Source organism: Physella acuta, unplaced genomic scaffold (assembly GCF_028476545.2).
Source record: "Physella acuta isolate Inbredline_101_S28 unplaced genomic scaffold, ASM2847654v3 ptg000078l, whole genome shotgun sequence".
In the NCBI taxonomy this organism is placed as follows: domain Eukaryota; kingdom Metazoa; phylum Mollusca; class Gastropoda; family Physidae; genus Physella; species Physella acuta.
In genome coordinates this window covers 974622-999037 of record NW_026731598.1, presented here as the reverse complement: position 1 = coordinate 999037, position 24416 = coordinate 974622, and the positions used below count along the sequence as shown (strand labels likewise).

Sequence of the window (24416 nt, the reverse complement as noted above, 5' to 3'; positions counted from 1 at the left end):
TCCCCTTTACAAGATTAGAGTGTTCTAATATTTTATTTATCAGCTTAATTAATGAATTTGAAATTAAAATGAGTTCTGATGTATTTTTGGTACAAAAATATTTTATCTTGTAATTACCCGCCTACTTCTCTTAATGAGTGCGATCTTAATTTAATTAGTTTGATGACAGCTCAGTCTGGAAATTATTTGCATAACTGAATTGATTATTTTTTTATAAAGCAATTAGTGAATTTCTTCTAAGTTCATTAGGCTACGATAGTAACACACTTTATTTTATTTTTATTTTTCTATGAATAGTTTTTTGTAAGCTTTATTTTAAATGATATTTCGATATAGTAACGTACTTTTAAGTGATTTTATAAATAAATAACCCACTCTGTAGTATCCACGAGGTTAGGGCTAAGGTTAATTTGATTGCATTTTTTTTCATCAGGTTGAAGTAACAAAAAAATGTATAGGCGCTGAACGTGAATATACAAGTCACGTTGATAAATTGGCTGAAGGGTATTCATATTACTTGTAATATAAACAAAGAAACATTCAAATAATAAATGGGAGAAATAATGTTTTTTTTTTTAGCTAAAAGCTGACAGAAAAAAGTGTTTAGTCTAATTAATTAGAGATGATTAGAGCAGATTCTAAAATTGATATATTTTTATTAATTAAAATGTTAACAATAAACATAATGCCCAACACATTATCATTAACCCTTGATTCGGTTATTGTCTAACCCGACATACTGTCGGACATAATGTTTACTATGAATAGTTGGTGCATTTTATCACAACACACACTATGCTTTACAGATCACTTCAACACACATTGTGTTTTGCGGGTCAATGCAAAAACTACTGTCAGAGTATGGCCGTCAGGCGAAGTTACAGAAGGCTGTTTGCACAATCAAATTTACAATCATTGTGTCTCCCCCCCCCTCCCACCCTTTGCGACGCCTCTGCCAGTGTCTGCCTCTGTGTCTGTCTCTAACTGTGTCTGCCTCTAACTGTGTCTGCCTCTAGCTATGTCTGCCTTTTTGTCTGGCTCTAACTTTGTCTGCCTCTAACTGTGTCTGTCTTTAACTGTGTCTGCCTCTGTGTCTGCCTCTAACTGTGTCTGTCTCTGTGTCTGCCTCTAACTGTGTCTGTCTTTAACTGTGTCTTCCTCTAACTGTGTCTGTCTCTAACTGTGTCTGTCTCTAACTGTGTCTGCCTCTAACTGTGTCTGTCTCTAACTGTGTCTTTCTCTGTGTCTGCCTCTAACTGTGTCTGGCTCTAACTATGTCTGGCTCTAACTGTGTCTGTCTCTAACTGTGTCTGCCTCTAACTGTGTCTGTCTCTAACTGTGTCTGTCTTTAACTGTGTCTTCCTCTAACTGTGTCTGTCTCTGTGTCTGCCTCTAACTGTGTCTGTCTCTAACTGTGTCTGCCTCTAACTGTGTCTGTCTCTAACTGTGTCTTTCTCTGTGTCTGCCTCTAACTGTGTCTGGCTCTAACTGTGTCTGTCTCTAACTGTGTCTGCCTCTAACTGTGTCTGCCTCTAACTGTGTCTGCCTCTAGCTATGTCTGCCTTTTTGTCTGGCTCTAACTGTGTCTGTCTCTAACTGTGTCTGCCTCTAACTGTGTCTGCCTCTAACTGTGTCTGTCTCTATCTGTGTCTGCCTCTAACTGTGTCTGCCTCTAACTGTGTCTGCCTCTGTGTCTGCCTCTGTGTCTGCCATTACCTGTGTCTGCCTTTTTGTCTGTCTCTAACTGTGTCTGCCTCTAACTGTGTCTGTCTCTAACTGTGTCTGCCTCTAACTGTGTCTGCCTCTAACTGTGTCTGCCTCTAACTGTGTCTGTCTCTAACTGTGTCTGTCTCTGTGTCTGCCTCTAACTGTGTCTGCCTCTGTGTCTGTCTCTAACTGTGTCTGCCTCTAACTGTGTCTGTCTCTAACTGTGTCTGCCTCTAACTGTGTCTGCCTCTAACTGTGTCTGTCTCTAACTGTGTCTGCCACTACGGGTGTCTGCCTCTAACTGTGTCTGCCTCTGTGTCTGCCTCTAGCTGTGTCTGTCTCTAACTGTGTCTGCCTCTAACTGTGTCTGCCTCTAACTGTGTCTGCCTCTAACTGTGTCTGCCTCTAACTGTGTCTGTCTCTGTGTCTGTCTCTAACTGTGTCTGCCATTACCTGTGTCTGCCTCTAACTGTGTCTGCCTCTAACTGTGTCTGCCTCTAACTGTGTCTGCCTCTGTGTCTGCCTCTGTGTCTGCCATTACCTGTGTCTGCCTTTTTGTCTGCCTCTAACTGTGTCTGTCTCTAAATGTGTCTGCCTCTGTGTCTGTCTCTAACTGTGTCTGCCTCTAACTGTGTCTGCCTCTAACTGTGTCTGCCTCTAACTGTGTCTGTCTCTAACTGTGTCTGTCTCTAACTGTGTCTGTCTCTAACTGTGTCTGCCTCTAACTGTGTCTGCCTCTAACTGTGTCTGTCTGTGTTTGCCTCTGATTCTGTCTCTAACTGTGTCTGCCTCTGTGTCTGCCTCTAACTGTGTCTGCCTCTGTGTCTGTCTCTAACTGTGTCTGCCATTACCTGTGTCTGCCTCTAACTGTGTCTGCCTCTGTGTCTGCCTCTAACTGTGTCTGCCTCTGTGTCTGTCTCTAACTGTGTCTGCCATTACCTGTGTCTGTCTCTAACTGTGTCTGCCTCTGTGTCTGCCTCTGTGTCTGCCTCTGTGTCTGTCTCTAACTGTGTCTGCCATTACCTGTGTCTGCCTCTAACTGTGTCTGCCTCTAACTGTGTCTGTCTCTGTGTCTGCCTCTGTGTCTGCCTCTAACAGTGTCTGCATCTAGCCTGTGTATGCCACTACCCACCAAAATGTCTAAATTTTGCCGCTGTTCATGTGCCCTTACAGATCCAACATAATCCTCGCCTCTCTCAAACCCACAGACTAAATACCGAAAACCCGCGTCCTAGTTTTTAACTCACCGAAACGCACCGGATCTTTTTAATGGGGTAGACAAAAGATTTTCTAGTAAAAGCCAAAAGCAATGCTTTTAAGGGCGAGAAATTTTGGGATTTGTTTGTTCTCAGCTTAAGATACTTCTGTTAACCTTATTACGTCCTCCATCCCCCCCCCCCCCCCCACCCACCACCACCCCACTCACCTGCTCCTCCATTAAAGCTTTGGTGAGGTTTTGTTATTTTGTTGTATTTTTTTCTGTTGTTCTTTTTTATCCTCTGGGTTTTCCCGAAGGTTTTTTTTTGTATGTGCACGAATGACACAGCTAGGAATGTATTCTAGAATATTTAGTTTCAACATGTGTCTGAAGTCTGGTTCAGCCCTCAACTCCCCCCCCCCCCCCCCCAAAAAAAAATCTCCCCCCTCACCCACCCTTCACCCCAACACACACCCCACACAATTGTTTTTAATACAGCCACCCATTTTTGCATGAACCCTTCAGAATTTAAAAAAAAAACAAACACCAAAGGTTGTCCAAAAACGATGACAATTTTTAAAATCCTCTGAGCTACACAAGCCATCTCTCTCTCTAGGCTGTGATGCTAATGTTTGTCTTGTGTTCAACACTCGACCTTTCAAACGTTCCATTCTCATTTTAAAACATCCGCTTTTCGCTATTGTCTTTATACAAAAAACAAGTAATTAAAAAAACTCTAGTGACAATTTTAGCGCAATTTCCTTATGTTATCTAAAAATAGCTCTGTCGTAGCGTAAATCAAGAGCAGGGTTAGTAAAACCATTGGTTAGTTATTAAAACGTTTTTTATTAATTTTTTTTTTCAGTATTTTACATGTTTTATTTACAATAGAGTAACATGACTAAAAACCATTGCGCGCCTAGCTACCGAACGTGATGTCGCAGCCATTGAACGTGATGACGCGTGTGGTGTGGTTGGAAAAACATGCCTACTAATTCGGCCCAAATTTTAATTAATTCAAAAAAAATGTGTGACCGAACGAAAGGATATTTTTGAAAACTTTCTTCGGCAATATTGTTCTAAATTATGGCAGGAATCGATTGGTACATGTTTCAAGTCGCTAAGTGGTATGGTTGCCGAGATATGGGCCAAAAACTGCATTTTTTCGAGGTTTTTTTGGCTTTTTCGGGAAATCCATGAAAGAAACCCTGAATTTTTATGGCCTATGTTCATCCTCGTAACTTGCTTAACATAATTGCTTTTGTAACTAGTCATCGATATTGCTTCGTTGAGGAGGAGATACGACTTAAAGCCCGTACACACATTCATACATCCATACATTCATCCATCCATACATTCCCAGAAATGACGAGTTAATAAACGCAATTCTCCAGAATGGAAATTGCGCTAAAAAAGATTTAAAATGTACCTAAGTAAAGTTTCCCCACTGGTAAAGATTCTCCCACTCGTAAAGATTCTCCCACTGGTAAAGATTCCCAATGGTAAAGATTCCCCACTAGTAAAGATTCGCCCACTAGTAAAGTTTCCCCAATGGTAAAAATTCACCCAATAGTAAAGATTCTCCCACTGGTAAACATTCCCCACTGGTAAAGATCCCCCACTGGTAAAGTTCCCCCACTGGTAAAGATTTCCCACTTGTACAGATTCCCTACTGGTAAAGTTTCCCCCACTGGTAAAGTTTCCCTATTGGTAAAGATTCCCTCACTGGTAAAGATTCCCTCACTTGTAAAGATTCCCCAACTGGTAAAGACTCCCGCTACCTCCCTGACTAAATGAACCCCACAGTTACAAGACCAGGTTAGACAACTCCCTGACTAAATGAACCCCACAGTTACAAGACCAGGTTAGACAACTCCCTGACTAAATGAACCCCACAGTTACATGACCAGGTTAGACAACTCCCTGACTAAATGAACCCCACAGTTACAAGACCAGGTTAGACAACTCCCTGACTAAATGAACCCCACAGTTACATGACCAGGTTAGACAACTCCCTGACTAAATGAACCCCACAGTTACAAGACCAGGTTAGACAACTCCAGGCCATCACTCTCGTCTGCCGCAGGTCTGGACTTCCGGTCTGGCAGATCTCCCACTTCCGACTTGCTCAGTTCTGGTCCACCTCCGACCGTCTGCCATTTCCCCCCCCCCCCCCTCCCCACATCATGGAGCCAGAAATGACGTCGTGATCAATGTTTTCAAACCGCATTAGCGGTCAATGAACATCAGGACATTCAAAGCTAGTTTACGGCAGACGGTAGAAATCCCGCTGAACGAACTCAGTTTTAAAATAAAGTGGGAGTGATCTCCCCTAAACTTTCTCGAATATTCTTATAGAACACTACGGGGTATGGCAAAACGGGAAATAGACATGATTTTTTAATCAATTTTTAAATACTTAAACGTTTTAAAATAGAAATGAATCTCGTAGAAAAAAAGAATTTCGCACCAACTTGAACAGCAAACAATGTATGTATAATAGTGCGAACATTAGTATTTTATAAATTCACATGCGGTTTTTTTTAGAAATTGGAAATAGCTTAATGTACCACTTCCGGTTACCGGAATTTCTCAAAATATGACATTAAACAGAGAATTCGATTTTTTTTTTTACTTTTATGTGAAATTCCTCTATCTATCAGAAACACTTTTCAAGTTATAAAGTTTCCCTTTCAAACCTGACGGTCTATGGGGCAAGTGAAGTAGAGTTCACTTGTTTCTGGGACCTTTACTTTCCCTAACGTGAGTTAAGTACCCATCAGAGCTGGGTGGACTCAGGGACGGTCTACTGACTTGAACCCGGATTCGAACTCGAGACTTACGGGTTAGCAGTCCAGCTCACTACCACTAGACCACTCCGTCCTATTTTCAAGTTATAAGCTTTTGAAAAACCGAAAGTTAAATAAGTTCCACTTCCGTTTACCGGAAAACCGCTGAAAATTGATACAGAACTACAAATTTGATATAATACTTATGTATGAAATTCGATTAACTTAGAAACTTTTACTCAGGTATAAAACGTCGAGATTAGTGAAAATCTTGGTTTCGATTTTTACTCTCTCGTATATACGAAGTATAGAGAAAGTCTTGTAATCGTGCAAAAAAAAAATCGAGATTTTTGCAAATCTCGACGTTTTACACCTCACTGATACGGAAAAACATAATTTTGCAATCTTGTCCGTATGTCTGTGTGTCTGTCTGTCTGTCTGTCTTTCCGTGTGTAAACACGATAACTTGAGTACCGTTACAGCTAGGTTGATGAAATTTCATATATAAGTATTTTATCGAAATCGTAGATCCGTATCAACTTTTGAGCGATTTCCGATAACCGGAAGTGGTACTTTTTCTACTTTGAATCTTTCAAAAGCCTATAACTTGAGTACTATTTCAGATAGATAAATGAAATTTCACATGTAAGTAAAAGATCTAATTCTCTACCTTCTGTCAAATTTTGAGTAATTTAATTTCCGTTGACCGGAAGTACTTATTTACGCTATTTCCGATTTCTCAAAAAACGCATGTACATGTATAAAGTACTAATAATATTGCGCACTATTATGCACATCTTTATTTAGCGTTCACTTGGTGTGCAATTCTTTTTTCTACGAGATTATATTCTATTTTTAAAAGTTTGAGTATTTAAAATGGATTAAAAATCATGTCTAGAAGTCTATATCCCGAGTTGCCATCCCTCGTAGTGTCATATTAGAATATTCGAGAAAGTTTAGGGGAGATCACTCCCAGTTTATTTCAAGTATTATGAGAAAGTAAAAAAAGACATTTTTTATATATATTTTGAGACGGAAAGGTGTATTTCTTACCTTCGTTGAACTTAGAGATTACATGTATGTTGGGGGTCAATCTAAAGTATTATCATAGATCGAACCTCGTGTTACATAGCTTTCCTTTTAAAATGTAAGACGTCCCTAAAATGTTATAAAATGCATGACGTTATTCTATAGCATGATTTAAATATATGGCTCTGTGGCATATCATGACTTACAATGTATGACTTTAACCATATCATGACTTACAATGTATGACTTATGACTTGTATCTCCCCAGAACCAAAGGTTCCAGTCTAGATTTGTAGACGAGCGCCAACACAACCATTGCGAGGAGAGGATGATCATGACTTGCAGGAACTCGGAGCACTACGGCTGTGACTCGGTCTGACCTTTTCGTGACCTTTGTGTGACCTTGGGGTGACCTTTGAGTGACCTTTGGGTGAACTTTGTGTGATCTTTGGGTGACCCTGTGCTGCATTGTGTGATTTCTGGGTGACCTTTGTGTTATTTCTGTGTGATGTTTGGGTGACCCTGTTCTACCCAGTGTATTTTTTATATATGACTTTTGAGTGACTTCTGTCACTTGCGTGACCCTGTCTGATCTATGTTTGACCTTTAAGTGACCCCGAGTGACCGGCGGTGTAGCCTGATCCGTTACAACATCACGGATTAACGCCCCCCCCCCATGTTCAGTCATGCGTGTCTAATTTATTCATGAAAGCTGGCTGAGTCTTTTTGTAACTTCAATTTACAATTACCATACAGTAAACCCTCATAATGCTGTTGTTTTTACAACGGCTTGTTCGGTAGATAGAAACAGTTGGTCACTTGTAACGGAGTTGATTGAGTGAGCATCGGCACATTAATATTGTTAGATCAGGGGAAGTAGAGTGCGTCTGATATGGGGTTTTTTTAGAACATGTCATACAAAGTTCTTATTTTGTGGAAGCTGACACACCCGTAGGAAATACTGACATGGTACAACAGTGTATTTTCTTACCCACATAAAACATCATCGTTGTTCGCCTATGACCTAAAACATCCGCATTGTTCCCTACTCACCTAAAACATCCGCATTGTTCCCTACATACCTAAAACATCAGCGTTGTTCCCCACTGACCTAAAACATCAGCGTTGTTCCCCACTGACCTAAAACATCAGCGTTTTTCCCACTCACCTAAAACATCAGCGTTGTTCCCTACTCACCTAAAACATCAGCGTTGTTTCCCGATTACTTAAAACATCAGCGTTGTTCCCCACTCACCTAAAACATCCGCGTTGTTCCCTACATACCTAAAACATCAGCGTTGTTCCCCACTGACCTAAAACATCAGCGTTTTTCCCACTCACCTAAAACATCAGCGTTGTTCCCTACTCACCTAAAACATCAGCGTTGTTCCCTACTCACCTAAAACATCAGCGTTGTTCCCCACTGACCTAAAACATCAGCGTTTTTCCCACTCACCTAAAACATCAGCGTTGTTCCCCGATTACTTAAAACATCAGCGTTGTTCCCTACTGACCTAAAACATCAGCGCTGTTCCCCACTCACCTAAAACATCAACGTTGTTCCCTACTTACCTAAAACATCAGCGCTGTTCCCCACTGACCTAAAACATCAGCGTTGTTTCCTACTTACCTAAAACATCAGCGTTGTTCCCCGATTACTTAAAACATCAGCGTTGTTCCCTACTGACCTAAAACATCAACGTTGTTCCCCACTCACCTAAAACATCAGCGCTGTTCCCCACTGACCTAAAACATCAGCGTTGTTTCCTACTTACCTAAAACATCAGCGTTGTTCCCCGATTACTTAAAACATCAGCGCTGTTCCCCACTCACCTAAAACATCAACGTTGTTCCCTACTTACCTAAAACATCAGCGCTGTTCCCCACTGACCTAAAACATCAGCGTTGTTTCCTACTTACCTAAAACATCAGCGTTGTTCCCCGATTACTTAAAACATCAGCGTTGTTCCCTACTGACCTAAAACATCAACGTTGTTCCCCACTCACCTAAAACATCAGCGCTGTTCCCCACTGACCTAAAACATCAGCGTTGTTTCCTACTTACCTAAAACATCAGCGTTGTTCCCCGATTACTTAAAACATCAGCGTTGTTCCCCACTCACCTAAAACATCAGCGTTGTTCCCCACTCACCTAAAACACTACAGCAGTTGTTGCTCACTACCTCATCTAGTCGTGTAAAACATGTAACTAAAGTTTACAATTTTAAAGCTGGCTCATCAATATTTAGCCTAGTTATATTTTGTATCAATTTGTTTAAACTCTTACACATAATCATATTTGGAGGTACTTTACATTTTATAAAGCAATGTACGTTGGGTTATTCAACTCGTGACAAGAGTTATCTAACGTTTGTCAAGAGTTATTTAACCTGAAAAGCTATAATTTGTGACAAGAGGTGTCTACCTTTGTCAAGAGTTATCTAATTTGTGACAAGAGTTATCTAATGTTTGTCAAGAGTTATCTAACCTGAAAAGCTATATAATTTATGACAAGAGTTGTCTAACTTGTAACAAGAGTTATCTAATTTGTGACAAGACTTATCAAACTTGTGCCACGACTTGTCTAACTTGTGTCAAGAGTTATCTAACTTGTCAAGATGTAACCTACACTAGTTAACTTACAATGTATAACAACTTTTCTTTAATAATGAGTATTATGTTTTTAAGCTGCTAGTGTAATTTTTCCTATTAACTACCTTTAACAGGAAACTGTAGCCCTGATGGCATATTAATTATTATTACAATTTTAACTTCTTAAAATGTATAAAAATGCCATAAATTTTGTAAAGAAATGCTTTTATGTAAACATTGGTTGGATATGTATAACTTTACTTTAATTAAAACTGATATTAAATACCCATTAAATTGTATGTGACTAAATCATCACATACCTTGTCTCATAAAGTAAATAATATAAGTTCGTTTTTGAACTTGCTGTTCAACGGAGCAAGTAGAGTTCACTTGTTTCTGTGACCTTGGCATTTGTAGGTAAGTGTGGTCAATATTATGTCCAACTGCCTTTATTTTCCCTAACTTACTCATTAGAGCCGGGTAGGCTCAGAGACGTCTTATTGGTCTCAAGCCCGGGATCTGAACTCGAGACTATGTGGTTAGCAGTCGTACGCTCTACCACCCGACCACGCCGTTCCATGTCATACATGTCACATTGTACCAAATCTTCACATGTCATAAATGTCACATTGTACCAAATCACCACATGTCATAAATGTCACATTGTACCAAATCATCACATGTCATGCATGTCACATTGTACCAAATCATCACATGTCATGCATGTCACATTGTACCAAATCACCACATGTCATAAATGTCACATTGTACCAAATCACCACATGTCATAAATGTCACATTGTACCAAATCATCACATGTCATACATGTCACATTGTACCAAATCATCACATGTCATACATGTCACATTGTACCAAATCATCACATGTCATACATGTCACATTGTACCAAATCATCACATGTCATGCATGTCACATTGTACCAAATCATCCCATGTCCTGTCACACAGCTGATGTAGAGCGGTGAATGTGATTGTCATCAAACTCACATCCGCTTTGTTTGACGCTGAAATCAGATGCTTGTACTCACACTGAACGCACGTCCATCGCGTGCGTGTCGTCATGTGACTGGCACACATTTGTTGTCAAGCGATAAATCTAAGTTTTTTATCCCATGAGCATGTTTGTGTTGTTCTATAAAGCTGTATTTTATGTGTGCTGGGCGTACTGGCGCAACTTGCTAAACATTGACTTGTAAATAGATCACTTTTGTTGCGGCATACAACTTTGGAGTTTCTACACTGAAATTGTTTTCGTCCATGAAATTATATTTATAAACCAACCAAAGATGCCGCGAACAATATCTTGCTGTTTTCCAATTTTGTTATTGTTTTATTTTTGTCAACACATACTTCATTGTTACAATGGTTGCATATAGCCTCATAGTAGCAGCTTGTTATTGTGACAAAATGAATGAAGTAATATGTTACATTACTTATTAGTAATTGCTTTTATAGTCGTTACATGAAGATCTCTTGTAAAAAAAAAATGTTAATCATGTACTTAGACAAATTTTACCAGTTAGCCAGAAAAACTCTTGACTGTCTTCAGACAAATTGATGATAATCTTGGCGATAAAAGCTCATTTAACTTCTTGGCCAAATAACCGAAATTTTATCTGGTTTTGCCAGAAAAAATATATGGTGGCCAGACAAAGTTTTAAACCTGGAGCCAAACAATAGATTTACAAGATAATTTTGTCTTGGCGATTAACAATATTTACTTTTTTCTGTTTAAAAAAAAAGACTAATCCCTAAAATTTTAATTCCAACATTTGTGCAAATTTGTGAAACATTAAAATTTAAAAAGAAATGTTTTGCATCGATATAAATTGTCTAGTTTATAAGCAGCCATCTTGCTTTGTGCTTGCCTTAAAAATCATCTTGATTTCAAATGTATGTAAACTGTGAGTACGTAAAGCACGCCAGTAACATCTTCAGCATTAGAATCTGCTCAGATAGATGTGTCTCTGATGTGTCTCTGATGTGTCTCTGGTGTGTCTGATGTGTCTCTGGCGTGTCTCTGGTGTTTCTCTGGTGCGTCTCTGATGTGTCTCTGATGTGCCTCTGATGTTTCTCTGATGTGTCACTAATGTGTCACTGACGTGTCACTGATGTGTCTCTGATGTCTCTCTGTGGACGCTCTCTTCAACCTAATGACGAGAAATATGTCAACTTGATCGCAACGTTGTCTTGCTTATTACGCTGATAAATAAATTGGATATTATTATTGTGTTTAAAATATTTTTATATAAATACAAGACTCCGGTGTTATTTACTAATTGCGTACCAGAGTGAGGCTTGTCGCAACTTTAGCCCCTCTCCCCTTTTACTCTAGTCTAGCGTCACTCGGCGTTACTGAACGACAAATACTTCTCACTAAATCACCTCACAAAAGTAAATCTTCTAACCTCCCAACTGCTAAAATAACTATAATTCTAGTACATGTTTTTTTTTTGTGTTTTAAAACACACATGCTAAATAATATTTTTAACACCCTCACGTAGTCACCCATACTTTCGACATACAGACTCCCCCCCCCCCCCACACACACACACTCAGTCACACATGGCTACAATATACGGAAACCCCTGAGATCGTGACGTCATTTCCGACTTGAATTTCTACTTTCTTTTAACTGTTAAACGTTTTTAAAATTTAAACCCAGACAATCGTTAAACGCTCAACGAATATTTCAACACAATATTTGATCAAGTAAAGCACAAAGGAAATTATCAACTTTATAATATAACTGATGTTTGTTCACCATTTCTCGTTTTAATGCGCTTTGTAGAACTTGATAATTGATGCCAACCGATCGTAATTTGATTATTTGAATAAGTTGATTATTCTGTGCACACAAAGCAGAGGCATAGACAGAATTGTGCTGTGGGATTGGGGTGGGACAAACCGACATAAGCGACAGACATATATACAGACATAATAATTGTTTGACAAAAACCAAATGAATGTGTTGGATGAATTGATGGATGGTTGGATTGGCTGACGGATAGGCTGACAGAAGGTCAGACTGACGGATAGACAGACAGGTTAGACCGACGGATAGACAGACAGGTTAGACTGACGGATAGACGGACACAAGGTTAGACTGACGGATAGACAGACAGGTTAGACTGACGGATAGACGGACACAAGGTTAGACTGACGGATAGACGGACACAAGGTTAGACTGACGGATAGGCGGACACAAGGTTAGACTGACGGATAGACGGACACAAGGTTAGACTGACGGATAGACTGACATAATGTTAAACTGACGGATAGACTGACATAATGTTAGACTGACGGATAGACAGACACAAGGTTAGACTGAAGGATAAACGGACATAATGTTAGACTGACGGATAGACGGACACAAGGTTAGACTGACGTATAGACGGACACAAGGTTAGACTGACGGATAGACTGACATAATGTTAGACTGACGGATAGACGGACACAAGGTTAGACTGACGGATATACTGACGGATAGAAAATTAGACTGACGGACACAAGGTTAGACTGACTGATAGACGGACGTTTGCTTGACGTACATCGTGCTAGACAGAGATAGATGGACCAAAACTAACCCTCAATTCGGAGACCATCTCCCTCTAGGTTAGTTAACTAACGAGGCCAGTGTAGACAACTCGGGTTGGGCGGACGAAACTCAGTTTCCTCCCTTGATTAATGTCCACCCTAGCGTGTTTATGTCTGCCCAAAGTTGGCTACAGGAGTTATCTTCCCCTGCTACCCCGCAGTTAGTGCTGTGGTTTAGAGCTGATTTCGACTAAAGGTTGTTGACCATTCTACTGTTTACATTAAAAACTAAAATACGCTCAATTGAACGTCTCTAGTCTAAAGCCATTCTTGTCTATTAAGTAATTGCTTTTATACATTTTAAATTGTCTAAATTTTTCCAATTTATTACATAAATAATTTCCCCCCTTTTTTAAGTTTATGAAATTAATCTTTGTTTTACTTTTTTATGTAATTTAATGTTTCGGTTCAGTAAAAAACTAATTTTATAAAATATTTCTGATAAAAATAAAAATTGCAGGAAAAATTTGGCTTTTTTTTTAGCACTAGCTTTAATCTAGATTGTTGTATCTGGCCAATCAACTTTTGCCCAAAAAGTTTCGTCGGAAAAATTAGCAGCTGAAAAATTAGTGCGCCGTCGAGTCATTCTTTAAAAGTCAGTATTTTTGTTCAGTCAGTCATTGCTCTTTTCATAAAATCAATCTTTGTTGAATAAATCTTTGTTCGTTTGTTTTTTTTTTAAATAAATTTGTGTTCGTTCTTACGTTTTTAAATACATTTGTGTTCGTTCTTACGTTTTAAATACATGTTTGTTCATCGCTACATTTTTAAAAACATCTTTATTCGTCGTTACGTTTTAATTTAAACAAATCTTTATTCGTTCTTACGTTTTTTGAATACATTTTTGTTCCGTGTTTTATGGTTTAGATCAGGGGTCTCCAAACTACGGCCCGCGGGCCGGATGCGGCCCGCGAGGTCCTCTCATGCGGCCCGCGGAGATCTTTTTGTTTACAGAAAAAAAAATGTTTGTTAGAAGTGGCTGAGAAACTTTGCCCAGAAAATACAAACCAATTTGAAAATGTAGCTTTGGGTGCAAATACCAATGCCCTCCGCGTTGCAGACATTGATGAAAACATTGTGACTCAAATAGTGAAAACTGCTTACAAGTTTTGCAATTTTTCAATTGCAATGTATGAGTAGCTGGATAGCATGTTTTTGGAACAAGTACATGGCAACAACTTGACGCACTTTCAGCAGTGCAATGTCTTCATGACTGAAGCAATAGCTGAGTTCCTTACATCATTTGCATGCGAGATCATCAAAGACCTCCAGCTGCAGCTTCAGTAGCGGTTTTCTGACTTGGATTCACAGGAAGAAGAAGTGGGACTGTTTCAAAACCCATTTGAAACAAATGTGGCCAGTTGCCCTGATGAACTGCAGATGGAGGTCATTGAATTGCAAGCAAAGGACTTCCTTAGAGACAAGTTCAAAAAATGGCGAGTGGGTTTTTGTGTTTGCCCAAGGTGAACAAACTTGGACCTCGAGTGTGTTGTCGGCCCCCAACAATGTTTCTTTCAGACTTGTTCTCCTGTGGGTGAATTTAAAATATGTATATATTTCTATATAAATTATAATTCGCTGGGGGGGGGGGGGGGACGGGGACACCGCCACCCCAAAGAGACTCTGGCCCCCGAACTGATATTTGATAGTTAATGCGGCCCTCGGGCTGAAAAGTTTGGAGACCCCTGGTTTAGATGAATTAATCTTTGCCATTAATATTGAATGAAGAAATTGCTGACGGCTGTGATTAGATTTCACAAGGACATCTTACAGCCAGGATCTATGGCGTCTATGTCAGGTGTATGAAGATGTATTAAATTAATTAAGCCTGTAAAAAATATTTTTTTCAATTTTTTCTTTATTTGATTGGATAAAAAATTAATTTAAAAATGTGTTTTCTTTTCCATGTAACATGATTATAATGCTATAGACGTAGTTTTACGTCAGTCGGTAAAGCCTTGTTTTAATGTTAAGTTTGTTCTGTGAAAATTACTGTAGATTAATTATCTTGCTGCTAAGTCCGTTATGTAAAAATTGTATGTAGATTTATCTTGCTGTATGTTAATCAAGCATTAAAATAAAAGTACCAGTTTTAAAATATTGTTTACTTTTTTTACGTAGGTATTGTTGCTGTTGTGAATTTTTTTGTGTCACATTGAATACTGTACATTGTTTAGTACAGTGTCCGTACAAATAGAACGTGTGAGTGGTTGTCTGTCGTGTAAATAGTGCGTGCGGCGTCAAAACGGCCAATGACAAAACAGCCCCGACGAAACGACCCCGACAAAAGGGCCATCAACAAATGGACTTCGTCATTCGACAAATAGGAGCCTAAATGACCAGAGGCGTAGCGACCCCTCCCGGCGCCCGGGGCGAAGAATTAGTCTGGCGCCCCCCATATATATATATATATATATATATATATATATATATATATATATATATATATATATATATATATATATATATATATATATATATATATATATATGCGTGTGTGTTTGTGTGTGCGACAGTCTGGAAAAAAATTAACAATTACGCTGATTGTCGTTCCCTAAAACATCACTGGACGCCAATTAAATTCCCCTTAAGATGCCGAAACGAATAAAAAGTAGAAAATCAAAAGAGCTTAGAACAGTGGGCTCCATCGAACCCGAGAGGTTCGGTAGTTCAGAGGTTAAGACACACACCCAACTCATAGGATTCACGATCGGATTTTGTCATTGTGGACGATACAACTATTAAGGAGGGTTCAGTGATTGCGCATATGAAACTGATGGGGTTCGGTACTCCAAAAAGTTAAGAACCACTGTATAGTGTATTTTGTAGGAGGTGCAAACTTTATTTGGTCTACTTTTGGTCGTGTCTTTAGAACAATTTCGATAATAGTAGGCCAATATTGCCATTTTGAATTATCAGTTAGGTTGAACAAAGTAATATTAGTAATAATCAGTACAATATACTAATTTTCTTCTCTCTTAAAATTTTGGCAAAAAGTGACGCTTCCCATCCACCCGCTCCGACAGTCTGCTATTTTACTGATCGGATAGTGGTACAAGAATCCGTTAATTTCTCTTTAATGCAGTGATCCAGGCAAGATGTATTGCAATCAAGTAAAAGTATCTGATCTATCACGATCAAGTTGAGAGAATCGTAAGAATCGTACAAAGAACTTGTCGCGTTATTACTTAGCAAATCTGGGTAGTGAAATCGTACATTAAGTTTTAATACAATTTATTTCTTTTCTAAGTGTTAAAAGAGTTTTCTAGTCACCGATCCTGTACAAATCCTGCGGTTTTTGTTAGTGAAAAAGCGCCCCGACATCTTGGACAAAAGTGGTAGAGCGGATTTTAAACGTCACTAACTCATTTTTATGTTACACAATCGTAAAATACGCTTTAGTTCAATGGGTTTCTTTTCTGAGTGGTATCGTTTATTTATTCCTTAATCCGGTGTGAATTTTTCCGATTTTAGTCTTCGAAAAAGCGCCCCACCCCCTCCCCATCTACGAAAGCTGGAAAGCGGTTTTTCCGGTCACTGTTTCTTAAAGATATGTTTTACAGTTACACAATCAAGGTAGAAAACAGTTAAACCAGTATGCAAAGGCTCTCAGTGGTTATATTTCTTTACTTTGTTTATAATTCAAAACTGCAGCTTAAAATGTGCTTTTAATTTATTTTTTCTACCCCTTTTGGCGCCCCCCTAGGGTCGGCGCCCGGGGCGGCCGCCCTCCCCGCCCTCCCTTAGCTACGTCTCTGTAAATGACAGGAGCCCATTTGACGGGAGCTAATATGTCAGGGCCTTTTTGACGGGGATATATTGACAGGGTCATTTTGTCACGGGTCGTTTTGACGGTAACCTCAATACGTTCAGTACAGTGACCCTAGAAAATAACACTTGTGACAGGTTGTGAGGCACCTTGGCCAACAAGTTCTGCTCAAACTTCTCACACTGTATGTGCCGTATGCACACTTGAAGGGGACGGTCTCACATACGTTTACCGTAATACATACATACATACATATATATATATATATATATATATATATATATATATATATATATATATATGTATATATATATATATGTATGTATGTATGTATGTATGTATGTATGTATGTATATATGTATGTATGTATATTAGAATATGAATAACCTTCCACGCCCCCACTCCTTTACCACCACCCACTCCGCACTGTTTTACATTTGTAATTACATGAGTAAATTACACCCCCTGTTACATCACAAATTTCACCATACATATGTCTGTAAAGTTGAGGAAAGAAATCTATGGCCATATCGCGGTCTACAGAGTAACCAAGACAATAGATGTATCTTTGTATTTCTAGAAGAAATTGGTTTCTTTTTGATGCCAGACACAATTAGAAAGTTTCGACACAAACTTAGCTCTAGGCGGCGTCTTGATAAAGATCGTTTACGTTGGCCAGCTATTGAACTATGTTTGACTAGATGTATCAAGGACCAGTTGGCCAGTTATATCAAAAACAATTTGATCAGCTATATCAAGAAACACTTGACTAGCTTTATCAAGAAACAGTTGGCCAGCTATATTAAAAAAAAAACGTTGGACAAGCTCTTCATTTTTTCAAGGGTCATAACTCTAGTAACTTAATTCGGGGCACATAACTCTCCTAACAAATTGGAGTTGTTTGTTTTTGTAAGGGGAGGTGGAAATACGTGTAGAACTAACAAAAACATTAATACTTTTATCTTCAGACTTAAAATATTTATTAAGAGACGAATTTGGCATCAAACCTAAGACATTCACTGCTATATAAAATGGAATATTTAAAAACATAACCCGACGATAGAGAAAAAACTCACCGAAAGAAAATACGCGGCCAAATCCAGACAACAAGGAAGAAAATCTGTTTTTTTAAAACTGTTTTTTGGACGGAGAAATAAATCCTAGGATTAGCTGGATTAAGATCAGCCGCGTAACGTTTGAAAACAAAAGCCGGAATTCGGTGTTGCCTTAAAAATATCTGAACGGATTTCACAACGGAGTTTTTTTTTTTTGTTTTTTTTTTACAGTCAATTTTGCTGGTGCAGGGAGGGTTCACGTCTTCAACTAAGTCAGGGAACTAGTTTAGTTGTTGGGTTGTTGCAAGTCAATAGTTAAGTTGTGTGGTTGTTGTAGGTCAATAGTTCAGTTGTGTGGTTGTTGTAGGTCAATAGTTCAGTTGTGTGGTTGTTGTAGGTCAATAGTTCAGTTGTGTGGTTGTTGTAGGTCAATAGTTCAGTTGTGTGGTTGTTGTAGGTCAATAGTTCAGTTGTGTGGTTGTTGTAGGTCAATCGTTCAGTTGTGTGGTTGTTGTAGGTCAATAGTTCAGTTGTGTGGTTGTTGTAGGTCAATAGTTCAGTTGTGTGGTTGTTGTACGACTTCAGTTGGGTACTGTGGTAGTTGGGTTGTTGTAAGTCAATTGTTATCAAGTGGTTGTTGGGTTGTTGCACGCCTCCACCATAGTACTGTGGTTGATGGGATGTTGCAAGTCTTCAGTTTTGTCGTAGATTGTTGCAAGTCATTAGATTAGTCGTGTTGTTGTTATTTAGCTGCAGCTAACACTGCAGCCATAACAACAAATCTACCGCGCTAACCTTCAGTTTGACACAGAAAACAAAGCAAATCAATTCACAGTTCAACTTCGTCCATTGTTATCATGCTGCTCTGAGCCGCTCCCTAGTGGATTGTGGGGGGAGGGGCCGGGGTTGGGAGTGTCTATCTGTTTAGTTCAACATCAATAACGAAAGTTTGATCTGAATGGCCCCAGTCCTTGAAGGCCGTTTCCCTGGAGACGTCAGACAGTACGGGGTAAATAGTAGCCTCAGTTTTTGGGTAAATAGTAGCCTCAGTTTTTGGGTAAATAGTAGCCTCAGTTTTTAGGTAAATAGTAGCCTCAGTTTTTGGGTAAATAGTAGCCTCAGTTTTTGGGTAAATAGTAGCCTCAGTTTTTGGGTAAATAGTAGCCTCAGTTTTTGGGTAAATAGTAGCCTCAGTTTTTAGGTAAATAGTAGCCTCAGTTTTTGGGTAAATAGTAGCCTCAGTTTTTGGGTAAATAGTAGCCTCAGTTTTTGGGTAAATAGTAGCCTCAGTTTTTGGGTAAATAGTAGCCTCAGTTTTTGGGTAAATAGTAGCCTCAGTTTTTGGGTAAATAGTAGCCTCAGTTTTTGGGTAAATAGTAGCCTCAGTTTTTGGGTAAATAGTAGCCTCAGTTTTTGGGTAAATAGTAGCCTCAGTTTTTGGGTAAATAGTAGCCTCAGTTTTTGGGAGCGAGACAAAGGGTATCTGACGTCATTCGGGACGGCCTTGTCCAATCAGACTTACACACGTATGTAGATTTGGTCCGTGACTGTTGTATCTGGAGATTTACAAGATGGCACACTGGCCTCATTTTGGGAGGACATTCACAAGGTGGCCGGTTGGTCTAATTTATAGGAAGGGGACGGGACTTCACGAGATGGTCTGTTGGTCTAGAGATATTCCCAAGATGGCCTCTGGCCTATACAGTGGAGATATTCACAAGATGGCCTGTTGGCCTAATTTAGACAAGACATTCACAAGATGGCCCGTTGGCCTAATTTAGGCAAGACACTCAAAAAATGGCCTGTTCGACTCATTAGCGACTGGTGTGAACACTATTTCAAGTCCTGCGTATTACATTTTAGCTTTTGTTCTTTTGTAAATTATTGCAATGAGAAATCTGCCTCATGGCAACTTCTTTTAAACATCTTCAAATATTTTATTTTGAAAAAGTCTAAAACTATTTATAATCATGGGTTTTTTTTAATTATTCTTTCTTCAATTCCAAAACTATCTTCAAACTGTGTCTCTCTTTCCCCCTTCCTCCTGCTCTCTCTCTCTCTCTCCCTATCTCTCAACCTCCCTGTCTCTCTCTCCACTGATCTCGCCCTCTCTCTGTCTCCCCCCCCCCCCCCCCCCACACGTCTCTCTCTGAGTTTTCTAGGAACCAAAGAATACGTTCAATAAAACGAAACAAGAAGCGGGTGTTAAACTTGATGCAAAAAAATGATCCCGCACCGAAATCAAATCTCGTGGGCTATAAATAGAAATAAATGTCATGTGAGATTAGAGTCAAAGGTCACGAGCTATTCCTCTTTTATTCGACCACTTTTTGTCTGTCTGTGAAGTGATAGATCTAGTAGAAAACTCTCACGTTGTAGTTCCAAGCCTCCTAATATATTTTTTCTCTGCTTGAAAAAGTGCTTGAAGACGTTAGATGCGTGGAATTGGTCACGTGTTTATTACATACCGGCAGGTGTACTACAAGAAGGATAGTTATTTATAGAAGTGGCGGACACAGAGACGTACAGATGTACAGGAACTTTTGTCCTCCATAAGCAAGGGATGAAAAGACAAGCTCACTAGATGGTCGAACCGCTTGACCATCACGTGTTAGTCAGTGTTTCTTCCAGACTTTTTTCTCCGGGCGTGGCACTTGAAATTTTCGGGGGGGGGGGGGGAGGGGGGGCGGTAGACTTTCTTCGGGGGGGGGGCGGACACTGTTAAAAGTATAAATTTCCTATAGAAATTTCATTTCGTTCGGGTGTTAGTGCTGCGATTTAAGAATTTAAGACACGTATGGCTTAAGAAAATCTCAGGCTGGTAATAGGAATGTCCCTCATTTAATACGATTTTAGAGGAATATTTTTGGAAAGTATTTAAGATTGGTGTTCCCAAGGCTTAGGGATAAAATTAAGTTTGTTCTGTAAGTGTATACAACGTGCTTAGAGGAACATCAGTCAGTTGGTGGAACTTAATTTTTATTTTTAATTAATGGATATTAATAAAAACATAAAATATGTTTGCTGGGTACTGAAGGAAAAGATGATTTAAAACAAAACCTTTCTTGGTGTCAACTTTTGTAGCGTAAAGAATGTGACGAGGATCTTGGTTTCTAAGATTTGGAATTTAATTAAAAAATTAATAAACCCATTAGAATTCTGGTCGCAACATCATGTGTCTGATAGATGGAAGTTGTAGGTTACACTGTTAAATAGCAGCCGGTTGTGTTCCAAAATAAGAAGAGGGGTTACAAGCAGGCAATTTTAGTGAAATAGCAATCAATACATAATTTATTATTACAATGGCAAAGGTAGACACAGGTACAGAACATAGTTCTAGAAATGACAGTCGTTTTATCCAGGTGGTATCCGAACCAATACAAAGAGATGGAACTACACGAAAACTTTTTAGCGATTTTGTTGCAAGTTTTGTGTCAAGGTTTCAGGAACATCCACAGCAAGTTCGTGGTACTTTTTATCCTATAACTAAGAGAGGGAATTACGAGAACGTCTCTGCTAGTTTGTACGCACTATAGAAATATCTTCATGGGGGTTTTAGAAATTTTGTCTAGATGCTAGAAGATAGTTCAGGAACATTTAAGGTGCCTTAAACGATTCCAAAATATAACTTGAATAACTCCAGGAAGTTATGAGGGCTTCAATCCCCTACAAGTAACGGGTTAAACTACTGTAACATCAGTAGTTGTTTTTTTTTAAATTTGTGCCGCCAACATGTATTGGGCAAAATATATCAGCCCCGACAGCAGAGTTTCTCTCAGGCATATTTTCGGGGCGGGGTTTACTGTAGCTGTCGCCCCCGCGGACGAAATTTTAAAAAAATAAGACAATTTATTTGGAGAATGTAACCACTGTTCTAAACACCCCCCCCCCCCCCTCTCCCCCTCAACGGAAGTGCAGCTACGGAGAAAAATTTCTGAGATAGAAACTGCGCACAACAAGCGTGCTAATTAGTCGCTCCATAACTTGTGTCACAAACTTGTTCTGGACAAATGTTGCACCCGCAACAAGCGTGGTCATTAGTCTCTCTGTGTGAGTGGCAGATGTTGTACGCACGAACTACTTGTACTGGGGGAGGGGGGAGGATATAATTTGTTGTTTTTCCACCGGTCATAATGTAATATTCTGCGACTGAGATATTGGAACTGTGAAAGTAATAACCACATCGCTTTAATATCACATTTTCTTGGTCCGGAAAAATACTGAAGGGTTTCCAGAAATATCTAAAAGATTAACATCACTTCCGTCTATGTGCGAATGTTGTATAAATAGACATGCATACTAATTTATTATGTATTTGTGTATGTATGTGAATGTAAATGTTCTCTGGCTTCACATGGCCCCAATTTATCAGCCCACTTCCTGAAGTTGCATTGAGTCATTGAGTCATTGAGTCATTGAGTCTTTCTAGTAGAGCTCTCCAGCTGATGGATTACGAAAATGGACATATTAGATCCACTCGTCTCTACGTGGGGGTTAAAAAAATGACGGGAAATTTCCAGAGATATTAAGCACCGGATTCCGTTTGACAGCCGACAAGGCAAGCGTAGAATGTAATAAATAAACCGGTAGTGATCTCCCCTAAACTTTCTCGAATATTCTTATATAAAACAACAGGGGATGGTAACTGGGGATATAGTTATGATTTTTAATCCATTTTAAATACTTAAACTTTTAAAAATAGAATAGAATCTCATAAAAAAAACATTGCGCACCAAGCAAACGCCGAATAAAAACGCGTATAATAGTGCGCAATATTATTAGTACTTTAAAAATTTACATTAGTTTTTTGAGAAATCGGAAGTAGCGTAAATTACTACTTCCAGTCAACGGAAATTACTCAAAATTTAACAGAAGGTAGAGAATTAGATCTTTTACTTACATGTGAAATTTCATTTATCTATCTGAAATAGTACTCAAGTTATAGGCTTTTGAAAAATTCAAAGTAGGAAAAGTACCACTTCCGGTTATCGGAAATCGCTCAAAAGTTGATACGGATCTACGATTTTGATAAAATACTTATATATGAAATTTTATCAACCTAGCTGTAACGGTACTCAAGTTATCGTGTTTACACACGGACAGACACACAGACACACACACACACAGACATACGGACAAGATTGCAAAATTATGTTTTTCCGTATCAGTGAGGTGTAAAACGTCGAGATTTGTAAAAATCTCGATTTTTTTTTTTTTGCACGATTACAATACTTTCTCTATACTACGTATATACGAGAAAGTAAAAATAACCAAGTATGGACGCCTGGACTGCTTAAACTGGTCGAGATGTTGGAGTAAAAAACTGCACTGCAAACCCCCTGCACTGGCAACCCCCCTGCACTGGCAACCCCCCTGCACTGGCAACCCCCCTGCACTGGCAACCCCCCTGCACTGGCAACCCCCCTGCACTGGCAACCCCCCTGCACTGGCAACCCCCCTGCACTGGCAACCCCCCTGCACTGGCAACCCCCCTGCACTGGCAACCCCCCTGCACTGGCAACCCCCCTGCACTGGCAACCCCCCTGCACTGGCAACCCCCCTGCACTGGCAACCCCCCTGCACTGGCAACCCCCCTGCACTGGCAACCCCCCTGCACTGGCAACCCCCCTGCACTGGCAACCCCCCTGCACTGGCAACCCCCCTGCACTGGCAACCCCCCTGCACTGGCAACCCCCCTGCACTGGCAACCCCCCTGCACTGGCAACCCCCCTGCACTGGCAACCCCCCTGCACTGGCAACCCCCCTGCACTGGCAACCCCCCTGCACTGGCAACCCCCCTGCACTGGCAACCCCCCTGCACTGGCAACCCCCCTGCACTGGCAACCCCCCTGCACTGGCAACCCCCCTGCACTGGCAACCCCCCTGCACTGGCAACCCCCCTGCACTGGCAACCCCCCTGCACTGGCAACCCCCCTGCACTGGCAACCCCCCTGCACTGGCAACCCCCCTGCACTGGCAACCCCCCTGCACTGGCAACCCCCCTGCACTGGCAACCCCCCTGCACTGGCAACCCCCCTGCACTGGCAACCCCCCTGCACTGGCAACCCCCCTGCACTGGCAACTCCCCTGCACTGGCAACCCCCCTGCACTGGCAACCCCCCTGCACTGGCAACCCCCCTGCACTGGCAACCCACCTGCACTGGCAACCCCCCTGCACTGGCAACCCCCCTGCACTGGCAACCCCCCTGCACTGGCAACCCCCCTGCACTGACAACCCTTATAACCACCTACATTTAAATACAACCCTAACCCAATCCAATCATTATATTAAACCCCAACATGTATGTATTATGTTCCCCATTAGGATTCGAACCTAGACCACTGAGAAGTACTAGACCTAGTAAGCCAATACCCAGTCATCTCTGCTATCCTGCTACATACCAGATAGTAAAAATTTATCTTTATGAGTTTCTATATTGACGCAGAATCAATTTGCCTTTTTGTGCAGCTGATATGCATTATGTTCAATATTTAACTTATTGAATTGTAGCTAAATATGTCAACAGAAATACACAATAAATTAGGTAAATATTTTAACAAGTTTTAGCAATTCTTTTACTTATTTGATACTGATATTAACTGATATCCCCTAATCGAGAAAAATTGGATTTGTTTTTTGGCTTTAAGTAAACATTGAAG

The 24416-nt window shown here is 40.0% G+C and overlaps 2 protein-coding genes across 2 annotated transcripts in view; both read left to right on the top strand.

The window, feature by feature from the left end:
- LOC131954344 (neuropeptide Y receptor type 5) overlaps positions 1-7102 on the top strand; it is a 37587-nt gene extending 30485 nt beyond the window's left edge. The window contains exon 5 of the mRNA XM_059317957.1: positions 6992-7102. Within this exon, the coding sequence (XP_059173940.1) occupies positions 6992-7102 (111 nt within the window). The remainder of the gene's footprint in view (positions 1-6991) is intronic.
- Positions 7103-21058: 13956 nt separating this feature from the next.
- On the top strand, positions 21059-23988 carry LOC131954472 (uncharacterized). Its single transcript, XM_059318189.1, has 2 exons — positions 21059-21067; positions 23032-23988. Exons 1-2 carry the CDS (start codon positions 21059-21061, stop codon positions 23986-23988), a joined length of 966 nt encoding a protein of 321 aa, XP_059174172.1.
- The last annotated feature ends 428 nt before the right edge of the window (positions 23989-24416 follow it).